We start from the raw sequence: 17165 nt of genomic DNA on the forward strand, positions 1-17165 counted from the left end.
CTCGATAGTGCAATTTTTGTCCTGTTCATCACACAGAACATTTCAAGATTATTGAAATTCCGGTGTGTTAAACTTAATCTAATTTTCTTGAATCTTTAACGTGGTGAGATTCAAATCATGTTCTATTATAAAAGAAATTTTTAGAATATGAATATTTGTAGGTTGAATTGACATGAATACCAGCCATGCACATGTATATGCTAATTTCTGTTTAAATTGATGTAATTTTGCGTGTATAAAGTATATTATATTGTAAAATAACTACATGTATATATGTAATGTTAATTCCTATCCCCTTATCTGTGTGGATTTAATTACGTAATTTTCAACCTGCAATGGTTACGATTCGCTTTACAGTACTTCCGATGCGCACACAGTTAATACGTTACTTCGGCCAAAATATGAAATTTTGACCGGTGTCATAATGTAAAACTTAAATTTACCGGGCGGTGGTAAATACCCTGTAAATTAAAGTATAATTTTGTACTTACTGCCACCCGGTAAATTCAAAATTTACACTTATGAATATAACTTGATTTCAAACAAATCCAAGAATTTTTTTGTAATTTAAGCACTAGCAGCATGATTTGAAAATGAAAGAAATATTTTTCATGTACCAGACCACGAAAAAGGGATCAAAGCATTTGTAACTTTTAATAAAAATATGTTATACTCAATAATTTCATCACAGATGTTTCATCAACTTAATTTTATCATCTAACGTTACGTTTATATACTGTGTTTGTACGTTTTGTTTTATAACGTTTAATATTGTCTTTCGATCCGTCCTTTATCAGTTCAAAAAGTTGCATGGACGAATGAAAATTTTTAAGAGAGAGAGAGAGAGAGAGAGGGAAATTTGCTTTGATTTGAGTTGAATCATTGGACAAGAGAAATTCCATAAGAATTTAAAGTGTGTCATTGGTCAAGGAAAATTACGTTAGAATTTGAGGTGTGTCATATGGTGAAAGGGAAAGTACATTAGAATTTGAAGTGTGTTATGGGGCAAGAAAAATTACAATAAAATATTAAAGTGTGTCATGGGAAAAGGAAAATATAAATTAGAATTTAGGGTGTGTCAAGGAATTTGAAATTCTTTTGAAAGTGTGGGGCAAGGGAGATTCAATACGAATTCGAGGCGAATCGGATGAAAATTGCTGATTCCTATGATAAAATTGAATTTGTGTTGTGATAATCGAAAACTTTCAGCACGATTTCAGAGATATCTTAATGATGAATACATGATTAAATGAGGAAAACGTGTACACTTAAAATGGATGTATATGATTATGCACTATCTCTGATTTAGTGAAATGGAACACGTACAATGTATAGTCTTTATACATATTTGAAGAACCGAACCAATTTGTACATCCCCCCCCCCTTCCTTCAGAACTGAACAAAAATATTAACTGCACTATGCCAAATCCTGGAATTTGCCAGTGATCGACCTTTGAGCAACAAAAAGTGGGGGGGGGGGGGGGGCAACGAGCATCTAAAGGAAAATTAACTATAGCAAAATACTACACTCAGAAAAGGTCCCCCACCCCACTGCGTTCTACGGGCCTGTATATCAATGATATATAAAATGTTTCAATTAATGCATGTATTAATTGTTTCAATTGAGACCCATAAGACTTCTTATTACATTTTCAACAGTGAAATACTGTGATTTATTTATTGAATAAATGTGATACTCTCTCACAGTGTGAAAGGATACCAAAGTGATATTCTCTCACAGTGTGAAAGGATATCTAGTAAGTAAAAAATAATTATTGGCCTGTAATGAGATATATAGTAACTAAACCATTTTTAAAGAGACTAAAACTGCCAATTTCTTCCCAAATATGTTGCTAAAATCCATGTTACAATGTTTTCAATCTCACAACTGCTAAGCTATGACATCTCAACTGCTCAACTATGACGTCACAGTCTATGACACTGTGTTAAGAAATGCCAGATGCAAAGAGAAAATCAAGGAAAAATGTAATAAACATAAAATTCAATGTTTTGTAGTTGGATATGGAATTTATTTCACTCGTGAGACAGGATTTTTTGATATTTTCATCCGTGCTTCACACTCGTGAAAATATCAAAAAATCCTGTCCCACTTGTAAAATGAATTCCATATCCAGCTGCATTTAACATTGAATATCCTCTATTTATTTAAAAGAAATTTAATTATACATAGGCGCGGATCCAGGAATTGAAGGGGGGGGGGGCAAAAAGTAGACAGGGGGTCTGGATTCTATCTAGAGATTTTGTAGGGTAAAAATGAGGACTACCGGCCGAGTAGACTTTTTTCTTTCTTTCTTTTTTGTTTACATTTCCTCGATGAAACTTTGTATGATTTACGCTAACTTTGACAGTTTGAGGGGGGGGGGGGCGGGTGAGCTCCCCTTAAGGACATACGCAACGTAGTTTGAACTTTATTGTCTTTTCCCCTGGAGTTGAAGTGTTCCGATACTTAAAGGAAATGTGTGCTACATTTTAATGTCTATATATGCTGTTATACACTTCTTCTAAAACAAGTTTGCATGAACATAACATCTAGAATATATGTATAGTAATTTTTGTATATTTTTCTTTGAATTATACAAGAATTTTCATCAGTTGGTATCTTTTCAAAACCCCTGGTAATGCAAGCTGATTTTTTGTCTACGAACATCTGATGGCACTATAATCTTAAATTAAGAATGGTTTGAACATATTTTATTGTTTAGATATTACAACAAAAGGATCGGACACAAGTTCTTAAAACTTAGAACGTCCTCTCCTTTAATTCAATTCAATTTATTGATTCACCAAACATGTTGGCATACAACCATGTTATAACAATTACACAAAATAATGTTAAAAATTAAACTACACTGGAACCAAAGGTCAATACGATTATCTTACATAGGTTGTGCATGTACAAAATTGACTTGATGTAGTATGTACAAATGAATTAAATATATAAATTCAAAAACGACCAGATCTCTTAATAAACAATTGTACATTTAAAAATAAACTTTCATTTTCAGAAATGCTAATCGAATCATCTCCCCATAACAGTACGTGAGTGTCTACAATACGTAAATTAATCATTCTAAAAATAGCATTAAACAATTAAGAATATCTTGAAAAATTATCAGTAGGTAAGGTACGTTGCGCATGTCCTTAAATACTCTATAGATACAAATTAAGGTATTCAATGTATAACGACCATATTTTGTACCTAATAAGTGAATGGTTCGAAATGATTAATCATGGTAACATTTTGAAGGTGTTATGAAATAAACATACCCCACCAAATGAATTTATAAAATTTTTATTACTGTCCAATTAATTGCACATTAAATTTTACATTGACGTCTATGGGCAGTGCATGTTTTATTAAGATATTGTAAAAAGTAATGTGAATTTCATACAAATCTCTTGGTGAAAATATGCGTAAACTCTCTTTTTATTAAAATATGAAATAAAATGAATCATTTACCACAGATATTTTGACAAAATAAAAAAGAAATTCTTCTTTTCATTAAGGGCAGATAACTTCAAAAACTTTTCAGCTGCAAAATGATCGGCTTCTTATTTGTTATCAGTCATGTGAATTTGGCTCATTTCACTTTCATCGTTTTCTAGCAATGTATTTTTAACTAGTTTTAGACAATTCGAAAATGTTCAAAATTCCTTCTTTATACATTGAATACCTTAACACCACCTCCACCCCTCTCTAGATCCGCCACTGAGTGAATCATCAAAACGACACTGCTATATACGGCAAATAAATTCTCGGTGATACATTACTGTCAAAATGAACGACTTTCCTCCTAATTCAGCCCAAATCCATGTAATATTTCTTTCTTAATCCTTGATATCATTTGAATTTCCCTCTGTTTTTATTTTAGATTGTTCCATTTGTCGAGGGAGGATATCACAAAAAGATAGAAAGATTTATCTAGATATCAATGGAAAACTTCAAAAAACAGACAAATAGATGATTGATTGAAATGTTTAAGGAGCTCTTAGAAATGACTTTTTTTGATTTGTCCTCATCAATTAGTTAAATTCTGATTACAATTACCTACCCTCCCTTGTGATAATCAACAATAAACTCGCCCAAATCAATTCACGTGGAACACAACTCACCAAGCAGTCGTTACATGAATACTCAGAAGATCGAAGGAATATTGGTGTAAGTATTAGGTAAGTTCACAGAAAAAGTATATTTTTCTTGTTTAAAAGATCTAAAAATGTTCATACAAGTATTGAATTATGTGTATCGTGCTGATGGAAATACTCTGGGTGATTAAAAATTATAAACTGCAATGGAAGTCTCAAGAAAATTGGCCAAGTTCATTCATCCTACTTTTTACCGTCTTTTTCAAAGGAGATTACCATTTAACGAAAAATTCATTAACATTGCAAGATGTCATGTAAAAGCAGAGATACGCATAATATACTGTAGGTTGGGACCAAGTACCGAAATGGAATATTTTACGGGCCTTTTTGGATATGTGCAAAAGATGAAGAAAGTGAATTTTTTTTAGCTTTAGATTAAACCCCTCAATCGCTTAATGTGAGATTATAACATACATCTGATACATTTTTATATAACAGCTTTTGATAAACATTATTAATTAGGGCCTATAAGAAAACTTTACAGGGCCTGGATATTGAGCATCTGAAACATAATCCTCCAATGTGTTCATGTTCTTCTTCTGCTGGGCATGTTATTTCTGGTGACATAAAATAAATATAGTTAATACCTTAAATCACTAAAATTTAGGGAACCCCAATCTCTCAACTGATATCATAATTTCATAAATATTATGAATTCTGTGGAAGATCATGCAAGGCCATAGGCCAGATATGAAAAAGAAGACCTTGACACTTCAGAATAGATTATATGTATAAGATTCAATCCTATGCCCTGTTCACACGGAGAGTTTAATTCGCAGTAAATTAATGCGAAGTAAAATGATGCGAATTAAACTAATGCGAATTAAATTGCGTTCACACAACAGCTAATGCGAAGTAAACTAATGCGAGTTATATTTTTACTTCTACAACAAGGCTATTCTGTAAGGCTATTATGACGTCATTTACAAATCACGTCATATTGTGCGGAGCAGATACATTTGACATAATGTCATAGTGTCTGTACACATTTAAGTGATTAAAATAATTTTCCTTTGTTTTCAACTCAAAAATAGCACAGGTACCTATATTTGACCATCGACATGTGGCCTATGACTTAATTCTGCCCTTACACATGCGTCAAAATTTATTTTGAATTAGCTTCGCTTAGCGTTCACACGGAGCTAATTAATGCGAAGTAATTTAATGCACAGTAAACTAATTCGAATTAAACTAATTCGCATTAAATTCTCCGCGTGAACGCGGATCAAATTTAATTCGCAGTAACTTACGTTTAATTCGAATTAAACTCACCGTGTGAACAGGGCACTAGTAAAACAGTTAATTTATATTTTAGCAGGAAAAACTTATGCCATCCAAAAATTTGATTTGGTGAAGATGGGCCTACTATTCAAAATGTTGAAACACATACTCATTTAGGAATAAGATTTCAGCAGAATGGTAATTGAGGATCCCACATACTTGATATTCCTGCCAAAGCCTGTAATCGATTAAATATCTTAAGAATGTTAAAGCACACCCTTAAGCGGGATGCTTTGATAAAAATATATTTTGCTTTTATTCGTCTTGTTCTTGAATACTCAGACATTGTATGGGATAATTGTACTGATAGAGATGCAAAATTACTAGAAGATGTTCAAGTTGCAGCTGCACGAACAATAACAGGCTTAAGGATTAATTCATCAAGATCAAAACTTTATGAAGATCTTGGCTGGGATACACTTGAAATAAGAAGAAAATAGAAAAAAAATAGTGTATGGATTAGCTCCCCAGTATTTGCAAGATTTATTACAACAATGCATTTTACCACATAATTCTTATCCTTTAAGGAATCAGGACAATCTTAAATTTCATATTCCTCAAGCCAAAACGACTTCATTTATGAAAAGTTTCCTTCCTTCAACTATAAGACTTTGGAATGATTTACCCTTTAATATTCGAAACCTTTCTACTCTTTCATCATTCAAGACTGCCATAAAGAATATATACTGCTTAAAACCTAAGAAATATTACAACTATGGAAATCGTAAAATGAATATATTACATTGTCAATTGCAAAATAATGCTAGTAATTTAAATGCTGATTTATTTAATCATTTTTTAAGGGAAGATCAAAATTGTGACATATGCGGATATAGCTCTGAAACATCATTTCACTTTTTTATGAAATGTCCAAAATATTGTGTACAAAAGCAAAACCTTATGCAAAACTTTAATACTTTGCAATTACCAATGCCTATATCCTTACAACTTATTTTGAATGGAGACAATAATCTTACTCATGACCAAAATATTGTCGTATCTAAAATTGTTCAAGAATTTATTGCATCCACAAAGAGATTTGCATGATATTGTTTCTTCTTCTTTTTTTAATTTTGTCAAACCGCAGAACCAACATCTTACTAACTTTTTACATTTATACTGGTATTATTATAATTATCAGTCATATATGTTAAATGCAAACTTATATAGTGTCATCAGCTCATTTATATTGTTTTTCCTACTTATTTTTTCTTTTTTTTTTATATATAAATCTCTTTAGAATATACACATGTATATATTTTTTCAATGTTATGTAATTAATCTTTACTTGTAACATGTATGACTTGACCTGTATTGTGGAGAGGACTTATATAGGCAGTGCCTGCTGTCCAATCCAGTTATGTTTAATCATAATAAAATATTGTTTAAATTAAATGTATAAGATGTATGTCAAAATCTCGCAGTAAGCCATTGAGGGGCAATATGAAAACCATCTATCCTTCTGTTTTCAATAATTCAGAAGTGAAAAAAGAATTGGACTACACGGTCAGTATGTGCTGGTCCTAGATGACAAAGCAGGTCACAACATTGTCTTTGTAAGGCTCATTATTTTAATTGTATTTTAGAGAAACTGGTATTTTAGTTCTACAAGTGGTAATCCAACTTATACCCATAGCTCCCTTTCAAAGGAGGAAAATATTCAAAATCATATGTCAGGCCATCTTTAAAAAAATTGACTGCCCTCTCCCGACCGACTGGCTGAAAAGGGCCCGGCTCAAAACTTTTTTTTAACCTCCAGGAAGCAATTTTTTTTATGCATTCTGTAAAATAGATTTTGAAAATTTGGCGTTGATGTTGAAATTTTCTAGGGAAAAAAAAAATTTTGTCACCTGTCTATCGACTCAATTTTTTCACCCTGAGTTGGCTTCATAAAAATCTTTACAAACAGAGATAGCGGGTTCCAGTAAATGTTCTAGAGATACCAAGCCTCTTTCTTTACTCCTCACTAAAATATTAACAGCAGTGAAGGAGAAACTTCAGGAGTACTGTGCAATTAAATAATAAATTTGAGAAGTGGTGTAAATCAGATGTGGATACTTAAAAATTCCAAGGAACTTTTGAAAAATTTGAAATCCTCCCTCCTTAAAGGTCTTCGGTCCCGGAAAACACCAACAGGCTCTTCACTGGCAGGCCTTTCACCTGTCACTTCCAGGGCATGGCATGGCACCAAATGTAATAGGAGAAGAGAAAAATGTGACAGATCAGACTGGGATTCAAACCTGGGCCCCCTGAATCTCCAGTCAGGTTGTCTACCAACTGAGCTATCTGGCCACCAGCGATCGAACCCGTCTCACCGCCACATAAGTAATGTATATAGGAACGATTATCACATCAGTACCTCAAAGCCCATGGGCCTCTTGTTTTATTGATGTGGACAAAAAGCCTTTGAGGTTTTGCAATGAAATTATGTAACTCCCAATGACTTAAAGCAGACTCCTATTGATTTTTTAGGTCAAAAGGTTGAAGGAGAAAAATTAATATCTTGCATAAAAAGTTTTCCTGGTGATAGCTTGATAGCTTTATTTCTGTTCAAGGTTTTGAAACAAAGTTTTATACCTTTAATCAATAAAACTGAAAAAAAAAAAATCTATAATAATTTATTTTTTATGACAAAAGGTCAAAGACCAAATTTAGAAATTCATAAATTGCATACATAGTTTTCATATAGATGACAACTTTAGTTCTTTTAAATTTTTGCAATGAAACTTAACGTCATGAATTTCTTTAACTTAAAAAAAACCTATTGACTTTAATGCCAAAGCTAAAAGGTCAAGGTCAGCCTTTTTAGCTCACCTGAGCCTAAGGCTCAAGTAAACTTTTTTGATCGAAATTTGTCCATTGTCTGTCGTTGTTTTTGTCGTAAACTTTTCACATTTTCATCTTCTTCTCAACAACCACTGGGCCAATTTCAACCAAACTTGCCAAAAAGTATCCTTGGGTAAAGGGGATTCAAATTTGTTCAAATGAAGGGCCACGCCTTCTTCTAAGGGGAGATAATTAAGAATTTTTAAAAAATTAATGGCATCATTTCAAAATCTTCTGGGGGTAGGGTGGAGCCACAATGGGTGATCAAAGTTTTACATAGGGATACATAGAAAAAAATCTTTAAAATTCTTCTAAAGAACAGCAAAGCAGTGATTGGTCATGATAATATAAAAGCATCCTCAGGTAATGTAGATTCAAATTTGTTCAAATCAAGAACCCCTCCCCCCGAGTATAGAGGGGCCATAACAGGGGATCATAGTTATACAAAAGATAAAGGATATATAGATAAAAAAAAAATATTCTTCAGAACAGCAAAGCCATTATACTTCATTAATTCAAAAGCATCCTTAGGAAATATAGATTCAAGTTTGTTCAGTTCTTCAAAAGCATCCTTAGGAGGTGTAGATTCAAGTTTGTTCAATTCATACCTCAGCTTTTTTGTAGCCAAAGTGGTCAGGTGAGCAATGTGGCCCCTGGGCCTCTTGTTTATTACTCCATCTGCATTTCTTTCAGATGTTTCACCTTTTTTTTTTCCTTAAGCAGGGGACACAAATTCCCTGACTAATCTTCTTGTTGCTTGTGTTTTATTAATCTTGATTTGCTAAATATTTGTGTACTTATCTAAAAGGATTTTTACCCAATGAATCAGGTCAACTTTTGACTCCCCCCCCCCCCCCCCTCCCCCCAATATGCTTCTACATAAAGACCAGGATCATTACAAGTACATGCATATGCCCTATGACAGTATAAATTATTAATGTTAAAAAGTAAATTTTTCAGCAAAAATTGAGTGAGTCAGAAAAAATAGCCTATCTTGACACAAAATTCAAAATTGATATCTAATTGTGAAAAATTCACACACAAAAATAAAAATGACAAATTTTCTTAGCTCAAATTAATGGGCACTATAGCAATCCTTGCTAGAAGATGTCTGAAAAAAAATCACAAAGTTGTTTACAGTAAAAGCTGTTGTAATTAAACAGTAGCATATACAAAATGCATATTAGGTCTGTGCTTTTTACAGTTCGTTTAACTGTGCTGACATTTACAATTATTATTTGTTTGTTTTACTAGAAGAGTCAACAATGGTAGTGACAACAGACATATTTCTGAAGGAGGACCTTCATAAACTCCTGAAGAATAGGTTTATAGTCGTCATAGGAGACTCAAGTGAGTATCAGAACAGGCCTCAAGATGATAAACTGAGAACAGACTTCAGTCAAAATCTTACCAACTGACCTTATTTTCTATTAGCATGAAATCGTAAACATATTTTTGTTCCCTGCTTTCACTGAAAATGGGAGATCTATATATTAATTTGGGTCTCTTCATCTATCTGTCCATCTGTGTGTAACACATTAGTTTCAATATGATATCTGAAAAAGCTTTCGAGCTCTTGCTATGAAATTTTATATCACAACTCCCTGTGGCTTCAAGAAGACTCCTATTGATTTTGAGTTCAAAAGGGCAAGGTCAAAGATTCATACATTGCAAAAAAAAAAATGTCCATATGATAACTATAGTTTTCTTTGAGCTTTTTCAGTCAAATGTTTTAACTCTCAGTATTTATAAAAGATCCCTATTGATTTTGAGGTCCCAAATTGTCAAGGTCAGGAATTCATACTTTACAACAAATGGTTTTCAGATAATAACTGTAGTTTTCATTGACATTTTTCAGTGAAATTCATAAATTAACTGCCAATGACTTAAAGAAGACCCTAATTATTTTGATATCTATAGGCCAAGGATAAAAATTTATATCATGCATAAAATGAGTTTCTTAGTGATAAAATTACTTCTCTTTGAGATTTTGCAATGAAATTTTATACTTTCAATCAATATGACTTGAAAAAAAAAATTGATGTTGAGGTCAAAAGGTCAAAGACAAAGGTCAGAAATTCAAATTCATATATATATATATATATATATATATATATATATATATATATATATATATATATATATATATATATATAAAATATATATATGTATCACATACATAGTTTTTACTAATTTTAGTTCCTGTAAGCTTTTGCAATAAAACTTAAGGTCATGGATTTCTGTAGCTTAAAAAGACCCCTGTTGACTTGATGACCAAAAGCTGAAAGGTCAAGGTCAACCTTTATTTTTTTCTGCATTTTTTTTAAGGTTTTCTACCGTTTTTCTTTTTTTCCCTGGGAGTCACAAATTTTCTGATTTAGCTTGTTTTCTTAGGCCTGACAAGATTTTGGTACATTACATGATAATTGGTTTTATCCTGCAACTACCCCTTGTATTGACCTAACAAAGGTAACCTAATAAACCAGAGCTTTATTTGGTTAATGCCCTAATAAAGCCTCGTGCACGTATTCCAACGTTCACAGTGACGTCATGAATATTGCAATGTTTACGCCATGGCGTCTTAGTTTCAACTGCAGAGATGTACCTAAATCGGTTGAAAACAGCTCGTTTTGGAGGTCATGTAAAAATGTGTTGCGGGATAAACAAAATACATGGAGACTGTCTTGAAATATAAGCGATATTTGGGCTCGGGTCGAAAACGTGATAGAGGGCTTGGCAAGCCTCGCCCTCTATCACGTTTTCTTACCCTCGCCCAAATATCGCTTATATTTCAAGACAGTAACCATGTATTTTATATATATTGGTGACTAAACTTTGGCACATGTTTATATTTGTAGATCAGAGAGCTATATACAAAGACTTGGTACTTCTGTTACAGAAGAATGACTATATTACATCCAGACAGCTAAGAACCAAGGTTTACATTTATTGTAAAATTACAGTAGTAATCAAATTTACTTTTCATAGAGCATATCCTCATACAAGAAAAACATTTCATATTTTGTATAAACTACCAGTAAACCTAGATGATTTTCTGAAGAAAAAAAAAAGCCAATTAAAGAACTGTACAGCAGGAAATTAACTCGTTAATATTTGCTATATTCCACGAATTCAACATACAGTGAATAATTCTTTAAAAATTTATCAGGAAAAATTGAAATATTACTGTTATCTATGATTAGATTCGTAAACTCTATTTGTGTTTCCGTGCAGACAGAAAAGCAGTGATTTAGGTCGGAAGAAACGTTCCTCAATAATATATAATTTTCCCCAAGAATTTGTCATTAAAGTATTGCTTCTTTTACAAGTTAACTCACAAAAAATTGAGGCACCTTGCCAGAAATTTGTTCGAGGTATTTTAAGAGGATGATGTTTCCTATATAATCCTATAGGAAATCACTTGAATTGCTAATATCATAAATTTTGGCATATTTCTTTTTAAAGACATTTTGAAAACAGTTTAGATATCACAAAATGATGATTATTATCTATATTTTATTTATATATTGCGAAGAAATACAAAACAGATATTCGAGGAATGTATTGTCTGACCTTAATATAGTGGAGATGTAGACTGTCTTCCTAATTATGTAGGTATACATCAATCACTATTTCTCTGCCACCCAGTAGAGATGCGATGTAATTACATATTATAAAACATGCATTGTTAAATTTCACCCGTGCTTATCACTCGGTCATTATCTTTAATGGTTATTAAACGAGGCACTTGTGTAGTAAACATGGTAAGGAAAAAACTGTTAAACTGTAACACTACACATTAATTCAATTTTATTAACAGTTTGACTACGATACTGACAACTTTTACAGATGTAGATTTGGGTACTCTACTCAAAACATACATATAAACAAACAATTGCCAAAGGGCTTTTATAACATGTTGGATGAGACTTAAAAACACTTGAATAAATCACTTAAGTATATACTCATATGTATTTCAAAAATATTTGAATTAAAAAGAAAGAAAAAAAAACAACACAAAGAAAGAAAAAGAAAATTTATCTGAATGTATAACATTGTAATTCGTACATTTTGACTTCAAATCAGGATCAGTCTGGTGTTTAGTTATTAATATTTAATCGGGTTCAGAATCAGCACAGTACATAAGGAAAATGCTTGAAGTACTGAAAAAAAGTTTTAATGCCCCGCCATGGATGTGGCCGGGGCATATAGTGTTTGTCATGTCCATCTTCTGTCCATCCTTCCGTCTGTCTTTTCATCGCACTTTGCATTTAGCTCAGTTCAAAGCTGAGTTTCAAAAAGACTACTCAATATAATTTTATCAAACTTCATGTGCTGATAGATATTGATGAGAGCTATAAAACTGCATCAACATTTTGTGACCTTGACATTTCCTTTGACCTTGACCTCACTTTTCCTAAATTAATGTTTAGCTCAGTTTTAAAGATACCATCCAAGACAATGTAATCAAACTTCATATGTTGATACATACTGATGTAAGCTATTCAACTGCATCAAAATTTTCTGACCTTGACTTTCTTTGACCTTGACCTCACTTTTCTAAAATTAGTGTTTAGCTCAATTTTAAAAGAAACCATTCAAGATATTTTTATCAAATTTCATATGCTGATACATACTGACAAGAGCTATTCAACTGCATCAACATTTTTTGGCCTTTACCTTTCCTTTGACCTCACTTTTCTTAAATTAGTGCTTAGCTCAGTTTTAAAGAAACCATTCAGGATAGTATTATCTAACTTCATATGCTGATACATACTGATAAGAGCTATTCAACTACATCAACATTTTTTGACCTTGACCTTTTCTTTGACCTTTGACCTCACTTTTCTTAAATTAGTGTCAAACTTCATATGCTGATACATGCTGATGAGGGCTATTCAACTGCATCAACATTTTTTACCTTGACCTTTCATTTGACCTTGACCTTACTTTTCTCAATTTGTGTTTAACTCAGTTTTAAAGAAACCATTCATAATATTTTTATCAAACTTCATATACTAATACATGTATACTGATGTAAGCTTTTCAACTGCATCAAAATTTTTTGACCTTGACCTTTCCTTTGACCTTAACTTCATTTATTTTAAATTAGTGTTTAGCTCTGTTTTAAATAAACCATTCAAAATATTTTTACCAAACTTAATATGCTGATACGTATTTGTGAGAACTATTCAACTGCATCAAAAATGTTTGACCTTAAACTTTCCTGTGACCTTGACCTTACTTTTCTTAAATTTGAATTTTGCTTAATAGTTTTAAAGAAATCAGTTAAGATATATTTATGTATGCTTATGCACTTATACATAATTTGGTCAGAATTTATCACCTATATCCAACCTTTTAGATTTCAATTTTAAAGAAACTATTCAAGATTATCTCATCAAATTTCATACACTAATACAAATTTTCATGTTGCATTAATTTACTAATATACCCTCAGTGGGGCATTCATGTCCTATGGACATATTTCTAGTTGCATTATTTTTTCCTTTCCAAAAATTTAAACGACCATGATTTGCTGCAAATTGAACAAATCGTGATTTTTTTCCAACCACGACTTTAACCTGCTGTACAGTATCAGAGAATAATTTAAGAAATAAATTACATACTAGTATATATGTTTCACAATATATATCATTTCATTTCAGGGAGAATTTTGCTTTGAGAATGACACCTTGATTGAAGGCGGGAAGAAATCGAACATGAACAATGGCGTAGGTTATCGGGAGGTTCGGCAATACCAGACTGACTGTCACCTACTGCGGTTCTACTTTGTCACTCGCTGCTACAGCACATACATGGAATCCATATTGACAGATCTGTCCGGTGAACTGTCCCCCGATGTTGTCATCATGAATTCTTGTCTCTGGGACATTAGCAGGTAGGATTGGCAGCATTTGTTGCATAATGGATTTATATTAATGAGAGTGGACTTTTTAAAGGAAGTTCTGGTCTGTTTTTAATCCATGCATCTCCAACTGAGTGTTACTTTGTGGTTAATAGATCTACTTTTTTAGAGGTTTTAGGTTGCATATATGGTTCTTGACAGTTTTCTATGTATTTTATATAAAACATTAGATAGTAAATCAATTTCAGAGGCATAAACTCATTTTTTTCCGCATAAGAGGAAGATATTATGGATTAAATTATAAAATGTACCTGAATTTATCCTGAAATATTTTATCAGAAGTTAGCAGCTCCGACTTTTTTTAACAGATATGGCTCAAATGGAGTGGATGAATACAAGGAAAACTTGAACAAATTGTTTGACAGGTTTAAGCAGTGTCTTCCTGAGGACTCTCTGGTCATCTGGAACACTACCTTACCTATAGCTAAAGACGTCAGAGGAGGCTTTCTTGTCCCTGAGGTGGAATTCATGAAAAGCACTCTTAGACTGGATATCCTGGAAGCTAACTTCTTTGCAAAGCAGGTTGTTGCCTCACATGGATTTGACATTCTTGACCTACATTACCACTTGAGAAATCGCTTAGACTTGAGAGCTAAGGACGGTGTACACTGGGACCAGAAAGCTCATCGCCACATCACTAACCTGTTACTCACCCACATTGCTGATGCATGGAGTGAGAAAATGCCAGGCAGAAACAAACCAAAGACTGATGTCAATGGAAACTGCCAGGCTACACCTGTCGTGTCAAGTACATCTTCAGACCTTTCTATAAAGGAGATCCAAAGAACTGTGAGTTTGAAGTCTTCTGTAAATAATAACAAAGAAAATGTAACAGAGAATGCTGAGAATGCCAGGACGATTGTCAACACTCGCAGACTGTCAAATGGCAGCATCAATCTGAACAGACAGAGGAAGTCTGTAGACCCCACTAAGCCTGTGACAATGGGGGAGAAGGAGCAACTTGAAATATTCAGTGTATCGAATGCCTCAACTCCAAACTCCAGGCGGCGATCTTTTGACAAACTCCAGGCTGATTTGAACAAGGTACAGAGAGAGATACTGGGGATGGTCAGTACTCCACCTTCTTCTAGGGGACATTACTCAAACCCCCCTCTTCGGGAGAGGGCACCTTACACGAATTCCTACCAGCCTTCTCAGTGCTATATTGACAACTACCAAGGCTCGTCAGTTAGCTATACAAACAACCTTTCCTATGACCTGTATCAAACCCAGTATCAGCCTGCTTCTTACAGTCAGTCTTATAACCAGAACATGAACAACTTTCAGAATAATTACATGAGCAACTTTCAGAATAATTTCATGAACAACTTTCAGAATAATTTCATGAACAACCTTGTGAACAACTACAGCACTGGTAATTTCCAGTGGCAGCCTTATGCTCAAGACAATTATCAAGGAGCCAATAAAGTTTGGAGCTCGAGGACCCACTACAGACACAACCAGCAAAACCCAAGCTACTACAGAATGTCTCACAATTACTGAACCCAGACACAACCCACAGATCCAAGCCTACTACAGAATGTCTCACAATTACTGAACCAAGACACAACCCATAGAACTACTACATGATGTCTCACGCTTACTGAACCCAGACACAACCCACAGAACCAGAACTACTACAGAATGTCTCACAATTACTGAACCCAGACACAACCCACAGACCCAGAACTACAACAGAATGTCTCACAATTACTTAACCCAGACACAACCCACAGAACCAGAACTTCTACAGAATGTCTCACAATTACTGAACCCAGACACAACCCACAGACCCAGAACTACTACAGAATATCTCCAAATTAGTCCACATTTACATGTTCCTAGCTAACTAAAGATTTTTCAGAAGTAACGTAACTCTCAGGGAGTCTCACAATCAATTTACCCAGTGCTGTCTTTCATTATGTTGTTATTGTGTAAAGAAAACTCAAAAAAAACTTTGAGGAGACAAACTGGTCATGGTGTGTAATAGATTAAGTTAGTACTAGAAATTTACTTTTTATGCCTCCCAGGATGATATGGAAATATACGTAAGTTTTTTTTCCATGTTTACATCTAGTTATGAGTTGGCATAGCCTTCCTTGGGTCTTATGTTGATAACGATTTAGTGACATTTTGTATTGAGATGGTGAAAAATTTCCATCAAGATATGTTTCTCAACAAAAAAAAATGTTTTGCTTGTGTAAAATATTTATAATTGTAATGCCACAATTTCACATACCGGTATAGCCTTTTGTGTGAGTGTGTGTGTATCTGTCTGTCTGTATGTGTGTCTGTATGTAAATATATACAATCATGTATTTAAGTAATGAAATAAGTTGATTAAACATTGAAGCATATAAATGTTGACACTGAATCATGCAGAGTTGATAGAGATCTGTCTTGAAAAAGGTATTAGTCTTTGATGAATGCCAGGAGGAAAAAACCTAATTGGCATTGAAATTGGTTGTATTGATGCATGACCTTAATTAAAGACAAAGTCCATTTGTAGCTGCTATTGTCTACAAGACTGACTTTCTGATGACTCTTAGATGGGACTTGTCAACATCTTGCTACATTTGATTATGGATTTCTAGTGCTGAGAACTGCTTTTAGCCTGATTTTAAACAAGATATGATTATTTATTTTCGTTATTAGACTAGTGCTTGATACCTTTATGTTTTTATGTTCCTTGACCTGGATATTTTATGTATTACATGTATTTACAATGTCTTTTAATAAAAATATGAAAAAAATACATGTAGGGTTTTTGTTTCAAAATCTGTTTAAATTTTACAAGAAGCATATTTTTTTTAACGCATGTCAATGAAGTTGGGGGAGCTTATATAATTACCCCTGGCATCAGCATCTTAGGTTAAAGTTTTTGGAGAGGATTTCTATGCCCTGATCACAGAGTTTAACTTTAAGGACATATGCAAAGTTCCTTACCTACTGATAATTTTTC

The 17165-nt window shown here is 33.1% G+C and overlaps 1 protein-coding gene across 1 annotated transcript; it reads left to right on the forward strand.

Annotated features, from left to right (window-relative positions):
- Nucleotides 1–9519: 9519 nt before the first annotated feature.
- LOC133180504 (uncharacterized) lies at nt 9520–16922 on the forward strand. The gene is made up of 4 exons (XM_061315012.1): nt 9520–9624; nt 11133–11212; nt 13944–14176; nt 14512–16922. The coding sequence occupies exons 1-4, from the start codon at nt 9540–9542 to the stop codon at nt 15704–15706; spliced, it is 1593 nt and encodes a 530-aa protein (XP_061170996.1). The 5' UTR covers nt 9520–9539; the 3' UTR covers nt 15707–16922.
- The last annotated feature ends 243 nt before the right edge of the window (nt 16923–17165 follow it).

Source organism: Saccostrea echinata, unplaced genomic scaffold (assembly GCF_033153115.1).
Source record: "Saccostrea echinata isolate AGI-Se365-2 ecotype Australia unplaced genomic scaffold, CSIRO_AGI_Sech_v1 ptg000001l, whole genome shotgun sequence".
Classification (NCBI taxonomy): Eukaryota; Metazoa; Mollusca; class Bivalvia; order Ostreida; family Ostreidae; genus Saccostrea; species Saccostrea echinata.